General features: G+C 48.7%; 1 protein-coding gene across 1 annotated transcript in view; it reads left to right on the plus strand.

Moving 5' to 3' along the window:
• Positions 1–17453, plus strand: part of DMC1 (DNA meiotic recombinase 1) — a 703667-nt gene that overhangs the window by 278053 nt on the left and 408161 nt on the right. Inside the window, exon 8 of the mRNA XM_085600074.1 lies at positions 13837–13928. Coding sequence (XP_085456200.1) covers positions 13837–13928 — 92 coding nt within the window. The remainder of the gene's footprint in view (positions 1–13836; positions 13929–17453) is intronic.

The raw sequence follows: 17453 nt of genomic DNA on the forward strand, positions 1-17453 counted from the left end.
CACACGTTAAACGCTCACTCCAGCCCACAGCTACATTCGCCGCCTTCCACACACGTACCGCAATCCTAGTAGGGCCCGTGAGGGTCCTCCCGGCAGATCGAGAGTAAAGCGCTCTGTTATAGTTACCGCCGGGAAGCAGGAATTTATCCATCTCATATGCCGGGTTCGAACCAGGAGCGTACGTAGCATGGTTAATGGCAGACAGCTGGGAGGCCCAATAGTACCTTCTAATGTCAGGAAGCGCGATGCCCCCGTCATACCAGGGAAGAGTCAGCTTCGCCAAAGCGATACGCGCACGACCGTCCCAAACCAGTCTCCTCTGCAAACTCTCCACTTCCCTAAAGTAGGCCGCCGGAATGATATCGAAGGAGTTCTGGAGTGCGTAAAGAAATCTGGGGAGGGACATCATTTTAAACAGTGCTGCGCGACCAAGTGGAGACAAGGGCAACTTACACCACCGAGCCGTATCCACCCTCAAACGCCGGAGGGGAGACAGGAGATTCTGCTCGTAGCGGACCGCCGGATCCAACGAAACGTACACCCCCAAGTATTTAAAGCCGGATTGAGATGTTTGGATCGGAAGCCGAGGCGGCAAGAGAGGAAGGCCACCGGTAATAGGATACAAGCAAGATTTGGACCAGTTAATTATCAAACCCGAATGGGAAGTAAGGACATCAAAAAGCACATTGAGCGACTTCCGCGGCGAGGTGAGGTACAAAAGAATGTCATCCGCGTACAACGAGACCCGATCCTCGAAGCCCGGGGCCCACCGGATCCCTCTGATCGAGGGCTCCCAGCGGAGCCAGGCAGCGAGCGGTTCCAAGGCGAGAGCAAAGAGCAGAGGGGACAACGGGCACCCCTGCCTAGTACCCCTCCCGAGAGCGAAGGGCCGAGAAACCCGCCCATTGACAACAACCTGAGCCAGTGGTCCAGCATAGAGGAGCTTAACCCAACTAATAAATCCCTCCCCAAAGCCAAACTTCGCCAAGACGGCCCAAAGGAATGGCCACTCGATGGTATCAAAGGCCATCGTGGCGTCTAAGGAAACCAATATGGCCGGTTCAGAGAAGTACTCCGCCCTAGCGAGGACGCCATGTAGACGCCGCAAGTTGAGAGCGGTATTACGATGAGGGATAAAGCCGCATTGATCCGGATGTATCAAATCACATATAACTCTCAGCAAGCGATTAGCGAGGACCTTGGCAAGGATTTTCGGTTCGGCATTTAGTAGGGAAATAGGCCTATATGAGGCACAGCGCTCTAGAGGCTTACCGTCCTTGGGAATCACAACTATAGTAGCCAGACGCTGGTCATCGGGAAGGGAACCCCGCTCGAGCGACTCCAGAAACATACGACGGAGGAAGGGCGCGATTTTATCCGGGCGTAGTTTATACAGTTCAATCGGCAGTCCGTTGGGGCCCATAGCCTTGCCCGAGCGAAGGGAACGAATCGCGGTAGCAATCTCGTCGACAGACAGGGAGGCCTCCATCTGCTCACGGTCCTCGACGGATAAGCCAGGCAAGGCAATATCCCGCAGCAAGAGACGAGAGTCATCCTCATCTCTATCAGACACCGGGGAGTACACCGCCCGGAGGTGGTCAGCAAAACACTCCACAATCTCACCAGGGTCAGTCACACACACTCCATCCGAAACCTGAAGCTCCGGGACCACACGATTCACTCTCTCCTTCTTATGCAACCAAGCAATCAGTTTACCCGCCTTGTCCCCGGCATCATACAACCTACCCTGCTGCTCCCTATACATGGTCTTGGCAGCGTCAGTAACAAGAGACTTATATTCAAACTGCTTCAAGCTGAGGGCGTGAAGCCCATCCTGAGTGACACCCGTCTCCAAAGCTGCCTCCAGCCCCGATATTTCAGTCTCCAGCTTCACCACCGCCTCATTCTTAACCCTCTTAGCCTCCACTATCTGGGATAGGGCATGCCCGCGGAGCACTGCTTTGAAGGCTTCCCACAGGGACACTGAGGACAACACCGACCCCTCATTCTCGAGAAAATACTGATCAATCGACTTAACAAGGCTATCACGAATCTTGGGGTCTCGCAAGTACCAAGGGTTAATAGGGGCGATCCGCCCAGCGGACCGCGTCCCGGTGTCGAAAAGCAACCACAGTGGGGAATGATCAGAGATACCCCGGGCCAGGTGCTTAACCTCTCGAATCCGGGCAGTCTGGGCCGCGGACATAAGAAAATAATCCAATCTGGAGAGACTCCCATGGGCCCCAGAGTGAAATGTGTACTGACACTGTGTCGGATGCATTAACCTCCAACAATCCACCAGACCGAGGGTATCCAAGAGCCCGCCGAGCCACGCCTGGGCAGCAGGGAGGGCCCTGGGCGGGTGGCGATCCAGATCACCCGAAAAAAACGAATTAAAATCCCCACCCATAAGCAAAAGACTGCAAGGAAGCTCAAGCAGCATACGACCCAAGTCTGAGAAAGTGGAGTTCTGGAGGCCCGGGGGAACATAAACCGAAACCAAGGAAAGGGACTGTCCCTCCCACCTCCCAATCAGAGCCACATAGCGCCCTCTATCGTCTAGGACAACCCTGGTGATCTCTAGCGGAAGTGAAGATCGTAGGAGAATGCCCACCCCTCTAGAGCCGGTGGTGAAACCGGAATGGGCCACGAGTCGGTAGCCCCCCCTGTTCATGGCATGACAAACATTACCAACCAAATGCGTCTCCTGTAAGAATACCACATCAGGAGTCAAACGACGCAAATATTGCAGCACAACACCCCGTTTAATACGATCCCCCAATCCGTTGACGTTCCAAGACATCAATCTCAACCCGTCCCCCCCCATCCCCTCCAGTAGGTCAAGGGTCCCCCAGCAAATAGCGCGACACCTGAAACTGAAACAGAGCCAATACCTCGCCTTGAAAACAAAAAACACAAATCCAAACAACCCCTCCCACCCACCAACCCCCCCCCCCGAATTCAACTCCCCCCACCCTGCACCCCTGCGGTCCAAAAAACCACCCAACTTGCAGTGTGCCTGTCGCCCTATAAACCCCATTCTACGAAAAGACCCCGGAGGAGGAAAGGGACCCGTCCCTGCCCGCCCCCAACACAGATCATAATTAAACAAAATGTACAAAAGAATTAGAACCCAGCCGAACAAAACAAAATGTCAAAGTCAAGGACCAAAAGTCACTCCGAAATAGGCCCGCCACCCTCGGTACCACCAGAAGGCCCAGGCCGGTCACCCCGGTCCGGCAGAGAATCCAGCCAGTCACTCACAGTCGCAGGACAGTCAAAAAAGGTAGTCCGGTCTTCGTATTCCACTCGGAGCCTAGCAGGAAAAAGCATAGAGTACTTAAGACCTAGGTCCCGGAGACGGCGCTTCACCCCCTGGAAGCCCATCCGCTGCTTCTGGACAAGTTGGGTGAAGTCCGGGAAAAAGTTAACGGATGAGTTCTCATAGCGGACCGGGCCATGTACCCGTGAGGCCTGCAGAATCGCATCTCGGTCTCTGTAGTGAAAAAGTTTTGCAACAATAGGCCTCGGGGGAGCCCCCGGTCGCGGCCGACCGCCTGGGACTCGATGGGCCCGCTCCACGGCAAAGAACTTACTCAGGCCAGCGGGGGCAAGCTGGTTGAGGATGAGATCCTCAACCATAAGATCAACCGGGCGATTGTCGGAGGTCTCTGGAACACCTATGACGCGGATGTTATTGCGTCGAGCCCGTCCCTCGAAGTCCTCCAGCCGCCGGGCCATCAGGTCGTTGGCCGACTTGAGGTCGCCAAGAGCAGTCTGCAGGTCCGACACATCCGTACCAAGGGTGGACGTCCGCAAATCCAGCGATTGAACCCTCTCATTGGACTTAGAGAGATCCGCCCGAATTAGCGTAACATCAATGGCCACCGTGTCGATTTTACGGGCCAAGGCCTCGTACTGCTTAGCGATGGTCTCCTTGATGCCGTTAATGGCGCCCATGATGTCCTGCAATGACAAATCCGGAGGGACGGACGGAACACTACCAGCGTCATCCGGGAGAACACTGGCCGTCCCAGGGGACCCTTTACCTTGAGTGTAGCGGTCCATGTTGTTAGTCTGGACCGGTCCCCCACGTAGGGATGTCTTGGTCTTACGCCTCTCGGGATCCCCCCTGCCACCCATGTTGAACCACGCACGCCGAAGGGGACCACCGAGCAAGCGGCGAAGGGGCACAGGCGAAGCAGACACGAGCCGTACCAGAGACCGCAATGTGGCGGTGTGAGAGGATCAAAGTCAATGGGCACACTGGTATCAGGCGGAGGCAAACAAAAGAAGGTAACCCCCTAGTGAGTTAATTTGAGGTCAGGGAACAGGGGGAAAAAGGAAAATATCAACTATGCCAAGCAGTATCCCTCTAGACCTATCTTACTTTACTTAATGTGGGTACAAATGGAAATAGATATCACAACTATGTATACATTTTTGTAACTTTTTTATTTATAGTTATTTTTTCATTGTTTCTTCTTGATTAGTTACTTCTTCACATTATTTTCTCATACAGTACAATTCATCTCTTTTTTGGTAAATGGTTTTGTCTTTTTTATAAAATACAGAGTGTAAACAAGCGTTTTTTTTAATTATCAAACCATGTGAGTTTCATCAATGATTCACAAAAAATAAGAATAACCCCACACCAATCACACCTCTAAAATTACTACATACATATCACATTCATACAACACCTTACATACAGCACCCCAAAAGAGAAGGACAACAGTTGCAGAGCTCGCCCAAGGCAGGGCAAGCCGCTGGGTCCTCTGATAGATTACTAAACGTTGGGGTGTCTCACACTATCTGGTCGACGCACGTTTCGGTGGCCTAACAATCTTCAGATGCCACCTTCCTCAGGACCTGTTGCTACGTGTGTTAATCATGGGCAAGGGTGGGGGCCTGAATTTTCTGGTATCAGGCGACTGGGCTCACTGGTAGTAGTATAGGGACGTATAGTTTTCTGGGTTTCAAAAGAGATTTACTTGACTCTGGCTATTACTCCTATATGTCTGAGTCACACTAAAACTGTAAAATGGGGCCGTAGATTCGCCATGTAATCAGTTTTCGGGGTCTTTTTGTTTGAGGAGACTGGTTGCGTTCAAAATACATGTGATCCCCAGGGAACTTGTTCAGGACTATTCTCAGTCTTATCTTTGCCGATTATTCTTAGTTTTTATTCCCTTTTTCTGTATCTTGACGGCTGTGGCTGTCTTCGTCAATGTTCTGCGTCTGTATCTTAATGCCTTGGCAAACGCTGTCGGTTCATGGTGCGTAATATTCTACGAAGGATCTTGACGTGGTCCGGCTCCGTCAGACGGAGGCAAAGGCACCAAGCGAAGGCCGAGTGAAAACCCAGCCGCACAAAGCAACTCCACGGTCCAGCCACTCAGAGATCCAAAAGTGAAACCGAAAGTGATGGGACGGCCGCTGGCACAGCCCCGATGCCGTTGTTGTTCAACTATGCCCCGGCTCCACAGTTCACCTTCGCACCGGGCACAGCCATCAGTTGGGCCTCAAAAGTTCAAACCACCATAGATCAGGTCTCCCAGGTCCGATTTGGTTTCTGAAAAGAGTTTAGGGTTCAGCCAACGTTCATCTTCCAGAATCCGTCAACCAAGTCAGGATAAAGTCAGGATAAGTTCCGAGGAGCAGCGAGGGTCCGGGGAGCCCTGTGCTCATGCGACCATCTTGGATGCGTGCTAGGCTCCTCCTCCCCCAGTCACTTTTTGACTGTTCTTTTTCAAATTTTTTCAAAGTTTTATGGGACTTGTTTCCTGGTGTGGCAGGTATGTCTACGAGGAATGTTAAACACAAGTGGGGCTGCTCCTAGTGAGGTGATTTACAGGTACTTAGAGATGCGTGATTGGTGGGGGCATCTTACAAAAAGCGAAGGACTGGCCTCACACACCACCTGGTGTCATGCTTCATCATAGGCCGTCCTCGCCCTCTAAAAACTTGGTTTGATAGAGGGTGGGCATACACCTGACGACAGGTATGCACTTCTAAACTAAGTGGGGGCCCGTGGGTAGTGAAAGTGATCTAAAAACCATTACAGTTGTCACAAAGACTAATTTTAATAACTGTGCAACTGTATGGTGTTAAAAGAAGTGTGCGGTGACTTAGGGAATGATTATCCCTTCACCGTGACATATGTGGTCAACATGTTTCTGCCTAATGTCCCCTCAGGGTACGCGGCATTCATCAGGACCTTCGTTCTAATGAGCTCCGTCTTTATAATTAAATAATAAAGATCAACCACTCGATGGGGTGTGAATTATCGCTCCCCACACTGGTATGGGACTCCAAGTCTAGCCTGTAGAATAAAAAAGACAAACACAGACATAATATGTAGGTTTTCACTGGTTATTTGACAAGTAACCATCCATCACCACACTGCTTAGCGCGCGTGGTTTTGAAAAGTGCATGACACGTGTCATTCATTCGTGTGTGCACTCATTTAAAAACTATGAGAGAGAATGTCTCTCATACCTTACCCAAGAACTTTAAACTACTTTCCCCATGGGAGGGGTGGGGGAAGGCCCCTCTAGTTACACTCTCGGAAAGTAGGGAAACAAACCAGACGATGTTCCATCAGGTTTAAACATTAGTGCAGGTTTTTAAAAATAACCAAGAAGCCTGGATTCAAACCCCAGTAGCTCCTGTCGCTGACAAAGGTCAGTGACGGCCCACACCTCATCTGTCCCTGGTGTCTTGAGCACGACCATAACACCAAGTTCTGCACCAATTGTTGTGTCATGCACTACAAGGCCTTTAGAGAGCGATCCCTCAAGCTCCTTGCCACTCGACGTGCAGCGCTATGATGGTCAAGAGGAAGGTCCTGGGATCAGTCGCGGAGATAACCATCTTTGTCACAGTCAGTCACACTTTAGTAAGTCCCACAAGAAGAAGAAGAGTAAGAAGTCAAAGAGGTCTTCAACTTCACCCCATCCGTCAAAGTCATCCAACGAGATGAGGGAGCATAGTCACTCAAGGCCTAGTTCCACGGTTGAGCCTGCACGTGGGCCTTCTCCACGCCTCCCCGAGTTTCGGGGAGCTGGAGCAACCCCCGCTGAACTCTGACAGTTTTAAGAGGCCATGTACCTCATAATTGGGCAGCCCATTCCTGCTGGAGCGCCTTAGGGCCCTCAGCACCAGTCGGGCCCCTTGATCCACAGATAGATCCGATCGGCGCCCGTCGAGCTGACATCGACCTTCCCTGGTGTTGGTCCCGCTGTTGACACTTCTCGCACCACCACTGCCCTCCAGCAGCACAGTCCCAATTCTTGTCCCCGACTCCGACACAGAGCTGGAGAGGCATTACCAGACCCTGGCACTGACTGGAGCCATTTCTTTTAGGCCAGAGCCTGAGCCCTATTCCTATGGGCTAGGACTTACAAAAGATTGGGAGGGGCCACTGGACCCTGAATAACACCAGCCACTAGACCCCAAAATGGACTGTTGTGAGGAGTTGGCGGATGCCAGTGGACTGGACACCTTGAGAGATACTGACTTGGTCCCTCTCCTACCGTGGCTAGGGAGGAAGCTGTCTCATTTGCTATGGTGGTGAGAAGGGTGGCCGACGTCTCGGACATTCAGTTTCCCTCTGTGATAGTCAAGACTAATGTCCTGACAGAGGTGCTTCAGCCCGGAGTCACCCATTCAGAACTGCATCTACCATTTAATGAAGCCCTCATGGATGTCTTGATCGGGGTCTGGTCCAAACCCAGCACAAGGGCCCATGTGAACAGGGCAATTGCCTGCTGCTATTGCCCCGCCCTAGGGGTCTACTTTTTCTTCACTCAACACCCCACTCCTGAGAGCTTGGTGATCCAAGCCTCCACTTCCAGAGTAAATCCTGACGCATACCGTACCACCCTGCGGGATACGGAATCCAAAAGGCTGAACGCCTTGGCTAAAACAAAAAAATTCTTTCACCAGCCTGGCATTGCAGTCTGTGAGGACCGCATGCCTTTTGGGCTGTTACTCCCATTCCCTGTGGGGGTTCGGTTGCACAAGCGCTGCCCATTGTCCCGAAGGGTGCCTAGGTCAGACCCTCCCAAGCCATCGCTGACAGGATAGGCGCAGCTAAGTTCACAATTCCATGTGGCCTGGACACGACCGACTCGCTAGTCAGAGTGGTTTCTTCATCGGTGGCCTTATGGCTCCACACCTGGCTGAAGACAACTGGCTTTTCAGGGAATGTCAAAGCTTTGCTTACGGACATGCCCTTTAATGGCTCCGGTGTCTTCGTTGACAAGGTGGACTCAGCGCTGGAGCGCTTCAAGGATAGCAGAGCTATGAGCAGGTCCTTGGGCCTTTCCATGGCGCCCCATCAACCTCGGTCCACCTTTTATGGCGACGGAAGGGGTTTCCAGCCACGTCCCTACCCGCCAAGTCACCACAGTTTGCAAGCTCCCTAGCCTCTGCTGGGCCGAGGACACGGTACCTACAGACCCCATGGGTCGGCAGCCAGAAGTCAGTGCAGAACCTCCTCCCCACCCCCCTCAGAAGCAGCAGCCTCAAAGCCTCTTTAGTTTTCCCTCCGACCATCATGGGCAACCAGTGGGATGCAGTATATGCCATCACCTGCACCACTGGAGCTCGATAACATCCGACTGCTGGGATCTCCTTATTGTTTGAATGAACTACTCGCTCTCCTTCGTGATTGCCCCCCCATGCCACCCTCTTGCACCAGGCTGACGGAGGACCATCTCTGATTACTCTGCCAGGTAGTGACATCTCTCTTGGCCAAGGGAGTCATAGAGAGGATACAGACGCCAGAAGTAGGTTGTGGTTGTTATTCCTGCTACTTTCTGGTGCCCAAGAGGGACGGAGGCCTTCAATCCATCCTAGACTGATGCCCTCTCAACTTCTTCCTGAAGAAGGAGAAAGTCAAAATGCCCACACTTTCTCAAGTTCTACCTGCCCCAGACCCAGGAAACTAGATGGTAACATTGGACTTGCAGGACACATACTTCCACATTCAAGTCCTGCCTGCCCACAAGCGTTACCTGTGTTACACGGTGGGTCACAAGCACGTTCGGTTTGCCGTGCTCCCTTTTGGCCTTACCAGCACCCCTCGGGTGTTTACCAAGATGATGGCGGTGATTGCATCTCATCTGTGGAGAACAGGGGTGCCAGTCTTCCTTTATCTCGATGACTGGCTGGTGAAGGCGGGCTCGCCCTAGGCAGCTGATTCCCACCTCCAGACTACAGCAGACCTCCTGCACTCGTTGGGGTTCACTATCAGCATGTTAAAGTCACACCTGACTCCCTCTCAGATACTCCCTTTCATCTGAGCTGTTCTGGGCATGGTGCAGTTGCAGTGTCAAGCTTATCCTCCCAGGCGGTGTGTCCAGGATATTCAGGCTATGATACCGATGTTTCAGCCTCTATCGTAGCTTTTGGTGAGACTGAACCTGAGCCTGAGGGCTCATGGGCTCCTGCATCCTGCTTGTGACACGTGCCTTCTGGCATATGCAGGCTCTGCAGTGGGATCTGAATTTCCAGAGGGTGAAGCATCAGGGAAATCTCTCCGACATGGTACATATCTCGGAGGGTACTGCAAAAGATCTGCAGTGATGGGTAACGAACTGTGATTGGGATAGCGGCAGACCCCTCTTTCTTCACCAACTAGATCTGACTGTAACGACAAATGCTTCACTCCTGGGATGGGGCAGCCATCTAGGAGAGTTGGAGATCAGAGGCCCCTGGTCTCTGGCGCAATGCGGACTCCACATCAATCTATTGGAGCTCCAAGTGATCCGGGTGGCATTGAAAGCCTTTCTACCCTCCATCGACGGAAGGCTTGTGCAGGTGTTCACAGACAACATCACTGCCATGTGGTACTGCAACAAGCAGGGCTGTATGGGGTTGTGGACGCTTTGTCAAGAGGCCCTGCGACTCTGGACATGGCTGGAACGGGGAACAACCTTTACAACGCAACTTTTACAACGCACTACCATTACAACGCATTTTTTACAACGCATAATCCATTACAACGCATGACATTACAACGCATGACACTACAACGCATTTTTAAAAACTACCTTTACAACGCATTCCAGTACAACGCATACTACCATTACAACGCATACCATTACAACGCATAATATTACAGTACACTATCCAACACTTACCCTACTGATGCCCCCCCTGGAGTTAGAATAGTAATGTTTACCCCTATACTATCCAACACTTACCCTACTGATGCACCCCCTGGAGTTAGAATAGTAATTTTTACCCCTACACTATCCAACACTTACCCTACTGTTGCACCCCCTGGAGTTAGAATAGTAATTTTTACCCCTACACTATCCAACACTTACCCTACTGTTGCACCCCCTGGAGTTAGAATAGTAATTTTTACCCCTACACTATCCAACACTTACCCTACTGTTGCACCCCCTGGAGTTAGAATAGTAATTTTTACCCCTACACTATCCAACACTTACCCTACTGTTGCACCCCCTGGAGTTAGAATAGTAATTTTTACCCCTACACTATCCAACACTTAACCTACTGTTGCACCCCCTGGAGTTAGAATAGTAATTTTTACCCCTACACTATCCAACACTTACCCTACTGTTGCACCCCCTGGAGTTAGAATAGTAATTTTTACCCCTACACTATCCAACACTTACCCTACTGTTGCACCCCCTGGAGTTAGAATAGTAATTTTTACCCCTACACTATCCAACACTTACCCTACTGTTGCACCCCCTGGAGTTAGAATAGTAATTTTTACCCCTACACTATCCAACACTTACCCTACTGTTGCACCCCCTGGAGTTAGAATAGTAATTTTTACCCCTACACTATCCAACACTTACCCTACTGTTGCACCCCCTGGAGTTAGAATAGTAATTTTTACCCCTACACTATCCAACACTTACCCTACTGTTGCACCCCCTGGAGTTAGAATAGTAATTTTTACCCCTACACTATCCAACACTTACCCTACTGTTGCACCCCCTGGAGTTAGAATAGTAATTTTTACCCCTATACTATCTAATACTTACCTTAAATGTAATTTAATATTATGCGTTGTAATGGTATGCGTTGTAAAGGTAGTATGCGTTGTAATGGTAATGCGTTGTAAAGGTATTTTTTAAAAATGCGTTGTAGTGTCCTGCGTTGTAATGTCATGCGTTGTAATGGATTATGCGTTGTAAAAAATGCGTTGTAAGTGCATGCGTTGTAAAAGTGTGCGTTGTAACGTCATACATCCGGCTGGAACACAAGGTCATATCCCTGGTTGTTCAATACCTGGTGGGCTTTCTGAATGCCAGGGCGTACTAACTCAGCCGAAGATGCTAGCGGATCACGAATGGTACCTCCATCCGGTGGTGGTGCAAGGTCTCTTTCAACAGTGAGGAGGGCCTTGGTTAGATGTGCTCGCCACCGAGGAGAACATGCAATGTCAGCGATTTTGCATGGGTGAGTTTCCAAGGCGGCTGTCGCTCAGAGATGCTTTACGTCTTGAGTGGAGCTCAGGCCCCCTGTACGCCTTTCCACCCATCCCACTCCTGTCTAGAGATCTCAAGAAGATCAGGAATGACCAGGCACAAGTCATCCTTGTGACTCCAGACTGGGCTTGGAGATTTTGGTATATTGACCTGTTCAGCATGGCCATCAGTCCTCCAATCAGGCTGCCTCTTCAGGAGGATCTTCTGTCACAGCAACAGGGGAGGGTTCTCCTCTCAAACATGTCAATGTTCAGTCTGTAGTGTCATCTTGGCAGCCAGGTGTCCTTTCACCAAGACAGTATGCGACTGCTGTTGGGGCAAGTTTGAGGCATGGTGTGCAGAAAGACAGGTTGACCACCCCTTTCTACTCCCCTTTCTCAGGTATGTCTGTTTATTCTTTCTCTTGTGCAGCAGGGCTCTGCTTTGGGCACCTAAAAAGGCTATCTTTCTGGCATTTCTGTGGTTGCCAGATCAGCTATCCCTGTTCAAATCCCTATTGTACATAGGTTTTTGAAAGGTCTCCAACACATGTTCTCTTCTTCACCCTTTATAATGCCTCAGTGTGTCCTAAATTTAGTACTCATCTTTCTTATGTGCCATCCCTTCAAGCCGCTACACAACTAGCCTATCAGGCTCTTTACAATCAAAATGGACTTTCTGGTGGCCACAACATCTGCCCGGAGGGTCAGTGGGCTCTAGGTTTTGCCATTTAAGCCTCTGTACCTCAATATCTTTTCGGACAAGCTGCTTCTTTGTACCAGAGATTGCTTCCTTCCAAAGGTGGTCACTCTCTTTCAGTGCCTTCACCCTGCCTGTTTTTCGCTCTGCAGCTTCCCTCCAAGGAAGAGGAGGGAGTCCATTGACTAGACCCAAAAAGAGCTTTGTCATTCTACTTTAATCGTACAAAAGAGTTCCAGGTAGATGGCCAACTTTTCATGGGGTATATTGGAGCCAAGAAAGGGAAGGCTGTGCAGAAACGGACCATCTGATGGATCGAACTCTGCATTATAATCTGGTACGCGTTGGCCAAGAAGCAACCCCCAGAGGGTCTGCAAGCTCATTTCGCCAGAGCCAAGGCTGTGACTACTGCATTAGCCTGCCGAGTCCCAGTCCTGGACATCTGCCAGGAAGCAACGTGGGCTTTCTGCACACGTTCACGAAGCACTACTGCCTGGCCAGTCATATCTGTCGGGACAGGCACTTTGCTCGTTCAGTGCTGCAGGACTTTTTGTTGTGCAATCTTTTGCAGACCCACCTCCAGGGTGGGTATTGCTGAGGTATCTATACTAAGGTAAGGAATGTGAGGCTATCAGATGAACACTTTACTACCTTCGGTAATGCCTTATCTCATAGAGACTCTTTCTAGCCGCAGATTCCTTACTGTCTCATCCATCCTCCCCACTCTGTAAATGGATTTCTAAGGACCGGGCTGTTGCCCTTTCAGAGCTCTAGTTTTAGTCACCAATGGTCAGTGTTCTTCGTGGCTTCAGAATCCTGGCGTGGAAAGTCACGAAAATAAACTGATGTCAGTGCGCTGGGGTGGCGCCTATAGCAGCACCGTGCATGTCACTTCAGGCACGGCCGACGCCAAGCGGAGCCAAACAATGCCACCTTCCGGCGTGCAGGGATGTTACTCACAAAATATTTCCAGATCCAGTTTGATCTTTGGGGATAGTTCTAAGTTAAGGAATCTGTGGCTAAATAGTCTCTACCAGATAAGGTATTACCAAAGGAAAGTAACTTGTTCTTTACCTTATTTATGACTTTTGTTGAAAATGCGTGTTTGAAAACATTGAAATGAAAATATACCTAATCTTTCACCGACAATTTTATGACCCTTGGGAAACTGCTAGTTTAAGTCCAATCCTAAAACATTGTGAATGAGTCACTTGTGCAGGATCTAATAAACAGTACTCTTCATCTTACCATATGTATATTAAAACATCCAATGTAATTGTTAATACTGTTGTGTTTTTAATACTGCGTAGTAAAAAAAAAGTCAGTTTCCTAAAGTAACACATTTGTGTTCTGCCAAAACACATACTAGAAAATATTACCCACTTACATTGGCATAGAACGCACGTGAAAGTTATTATTGCCTTTCATATCATTCTCAGAATATTTTCAAGTTTGCCTTTAATGCTTTCTTGATTTGTTCATTCACACGAGATGACCTATGCCTCTGAATTTGGCTCACATCTTTTACAGAAAGAGTGAATAAAATGTAAAGATTCCTTTAACTCATCTGTTTGCTTGCTTATGCACTGAGATGTGATTGTTTAACTATCATACATTGCAGGAGTTAAAGTTTATGCATTTGTGTTGTGCATTCCTTCTTAACTCTGCAATACTACAGCCGTCCAGACCGCCTACGAGATATTGCTGACCGGTTTAGCGTGGACCATGACGCTGTGCTAGACAATGTGCTATATGCACGTGCATACACCAGTAAGAAAGCGTGGAAGAACGTATATCTCTCTTTATGGAAGTACATGTTGCATGCATCTAGCTGTGCACGGAACGATTGTCAGTTGGACAGTGTATATCATAGTACGTCGGTGTAAATTAGCAAGAGATTGTGTCTCATGCATGTGTGTATGCCAGTAGTAGGAGAGTACAAAATATTCTTTGCCTATTTGACAGTGTTTTGTATGAGTGTTTGTATGGTGAATTGAATGCTTGAATTAACTCAACCAAAGATAATTACTCCAACCATTTTCCAAGCTATTGTTTTTTTCTCCCTAATTGTGCTACTACAGAAAGGCACAAACAATATGTGAATTAGCTTTGATCCTACCCCAAAAATAGAGTTCCGTCCAAACTGCTAGCCATGTTCCTTTGTATGGGAACACAAGCAATCCCATTCAGACATAACTTGTTGTGTTGTACACTCTGTGTTGCTGCATGTGCTGCATGTGTGCATTTCAGAAGTTAATATGCAAAATGCAGTGAACTGGAGCAACAGTTTGGGTATGAAAATTGTCTCCCATCCATGTAACAAATAATGTGTCTAATATTTTGTGTGTGTCTCTGTACGAAAGAACATACAAATGATGTGTGTATGCGCGACCAGCTGACTTTGCCTGTCCTTGTTAGTAAACATCCACTTTGCGAATGTCTGTCTATTTATCTCGATAATCATGTGAGGGACCACATGTCAGATAGTCTGTTTTTTTTTTCTGAAGATGCATGAACAATACTTTCTGCACAACTGTGAGTGGGTGTGTATGTTAGATCATAAGGTGTGAGAGAAAGTCAATGCAGTCTGTCTTGTTGAGTTTGTCAGGAAATAAATGCATTTTGCCACGTAGTGGATATCAAGTGCTAAAGATACAAATGACGGGAGATGGGCACTGATTATACTTGAGACTAACATAAACCCTTGTAAGGGCTAATTGAATCAAGGTTTTCAGAATATCTATGAGATAAATGTACATACAATGATTTTCATATGGGAGTAAACCACAAAATCAGTGGTTGTCTTGATTGTCTGTCTTGTATCGAATCCCAGTGGATAAACATTTGGACAACTCTTGCATATGTATGTGTTTAAAAAAATTCTGTCTGGACAGGATGGAAAAACCCATAGTGGCACTACATCAGAATGGTTACTCAGCTGACAGTGAGGAGAACGACATTTGTGAAGCAACTTCTCCAAAAATGTGTTTGTTTTCTCTGTAGAAATGTGTATTGTCATGCAAAGGAGGCAGAGCAAATGATGTGAGATCTTGGGGATCTTTAATTGAATTAGTTCCTATGATATGTGAGGTATGCCCAATGTTTATCAGAGAACAGGGGAGATAAATTAACCATTGTCTCTATTTAGTCCCCCCCATGAATACTGTCTTTGAAAGAATCAGGTCACACCCTAGGTATGCCCATGTCAGGAATGTATCACTTTTTTCCCTTAACTGTTGTTCTAGGGCAAAATAGATAGTTATTACTTGGCATATTAATGGATGTGAGATCATTCTATTCAGCTTCCTCCTCTTAAAGGTAAATACTACCCTTAATAATTACAGTTTTTGTCAGCGAACCTCAGCTAGAGTCGCAAAGGCTTCAATATTAGAAGATTCTATTATCAAGGATAGAGGGCATAAGGGTCCCTCCATAAAGAATTAATGACCCTGTGAATTCAGTGAGTGGACAAGCAGCATGCATGTTTGCTGATGGATGATTCTAGCCATAGATCAGTCACCTTGTGAATATCCCCAGGTGCCAGACTGGATCCAGAAATTCCCATATCAGTTCCCCTGCTCTCCAGTAGGTAGCGTCATACAGCTCCCCACCTGCATCGATATGCTCTGGAAGTGACAAAACAGAGCTTCATATAAGCGGCATCCATGTGCGCTGATGTCAGTTCCTTACTTTCTGTGCCTTCAGACGCGGATCTGATCTCCTGGTTTTTTTTGTCTTCACTTTGTAAAGTGTTATTTTTTTCACAAATTTTCCACTGTGCAGGGGAACATGTCACCTCCTAAGATTAAAGGGTTTAAAACTTGTAGGGACTGTCGCAAACAGATGTCCCCACAAGGTTTCTCTGGTGTTTTGGTTCAGCACGAGTCCAAGGCCTGCGATAACGACGCTTATATGAACCCTAATGCCATTCGTGAACTTGAGGCAAATCTTTATGTGGCGAAGCACTACAATACTCCACACAGGTCCTGCTCCAAGTCAAAGTTGAGAGTATGGACCCAATCCTGCTCTAGAAGTTATTCCTATGGCAGATAGTCTTCGCGGTCAAACTCTTAGGGTAAGTTAAAGAAAAAACATAGGAAATCCAAGTTTCAAGGATGTCACCATGCCTCCAAGTGTCACTCCTGTCCTACTTAAAGCTGGTTTCTTCTTTGTTCCCGATGCACCCTGAGTTCCTGGGTTCATTGATGTCGATGCAGCAGGTTCACACTTTTGAGATGCTATGTTACACATCTTTGGCACATTGCTGGCTCACTCTGGTGCACCTTCTACCTGTCAGGAGTCTCATGGGCCTCCAGTTGGGTTATCACCAGTGGGTCCGCCCTTAGCACTGCCTGTGACCCCTAAACATCTTCAACCGCCGGGTGGTGACTTCACGAGATCACTTTACTCCCGACCTACTAGGTACAAGCTCACAGGCCCCACTAAACACGCAGTCCAGATATGGCACCGGGCCAACAAAGCTTTGGGATGGGCCAATAAACTCACATTGGCCACCCCCCTCTGGGATACGGAACGGTTGGGGACTCTGGGGAGAACCAAAGAGTTTGACAAGTGGGACCTCATCGGTATTTCGCATATTAGGGACATGTGGGGTCGGGATGGAGTGGTGACGTTTGCTGCACTGCAACAGACATACGAAATGGCAGCATCAGAACACTTCCGTTATGCACAGGTTTGGCATTCTCTGCAGGCCAACATCCCGTCAGGCACGGAGCTACCTGAGGCATCACCACTCGAGGACAGACTACTTGATGGGCATCTACCAGACAAATGTATATCCCTCACGTACAAAAAATTCATCCACCACACCCCTGAGCCCCTCACTACACTTAGGGAGAAATGGGTAAGGGATGGTCTAGAAGTAGACGATGAGGAATGGCAGGAGGCACTTTCCTCACCAAAAGAAGTGGCTATATCGGCAAAATTAAAACTAATACAGCTAAAGAGTCTTCATAGAGTCTACCTCTCAGGGACCCAACTGAGTCACATGGGGAGCAGTGTTGACGGGCTATGCAGGAGAGGATGTGGAATGCAGGGCGAATTCCTACACGTTCTCTGGGAATGCCCATTAGTTCAAGTCTATTGGCAGAAGATCCTGAAAGTTATGAGTACGGTGTGGGGTGTGCCCTTACTGCCTGAGGCCAAGAGATGCCTTCTGAATATTTGGGAGCCCACGGATTTAAATGTAAAAGGGAGGCTATGGGTCACACTTGGGCAGACGGTTGCCAAGCGCAACATAGCACAGTTATGGGGGGCCTCTGCACCACCTACGTT

The sequence above is a fragment of the Triturus cristatus genome, chromosome 4_2 (genome assembly GCF_964204655.1).
Source record: "Triturus cristatus chromosome 4_2, aTriCri1.1, whole genome shotgun sequence".
Lineage (NCBI taxonomy): Eukaryota > Metazoa > Chordata > Amphibia > Caudata > Salamandridae > Triturus > Triturus cristatus.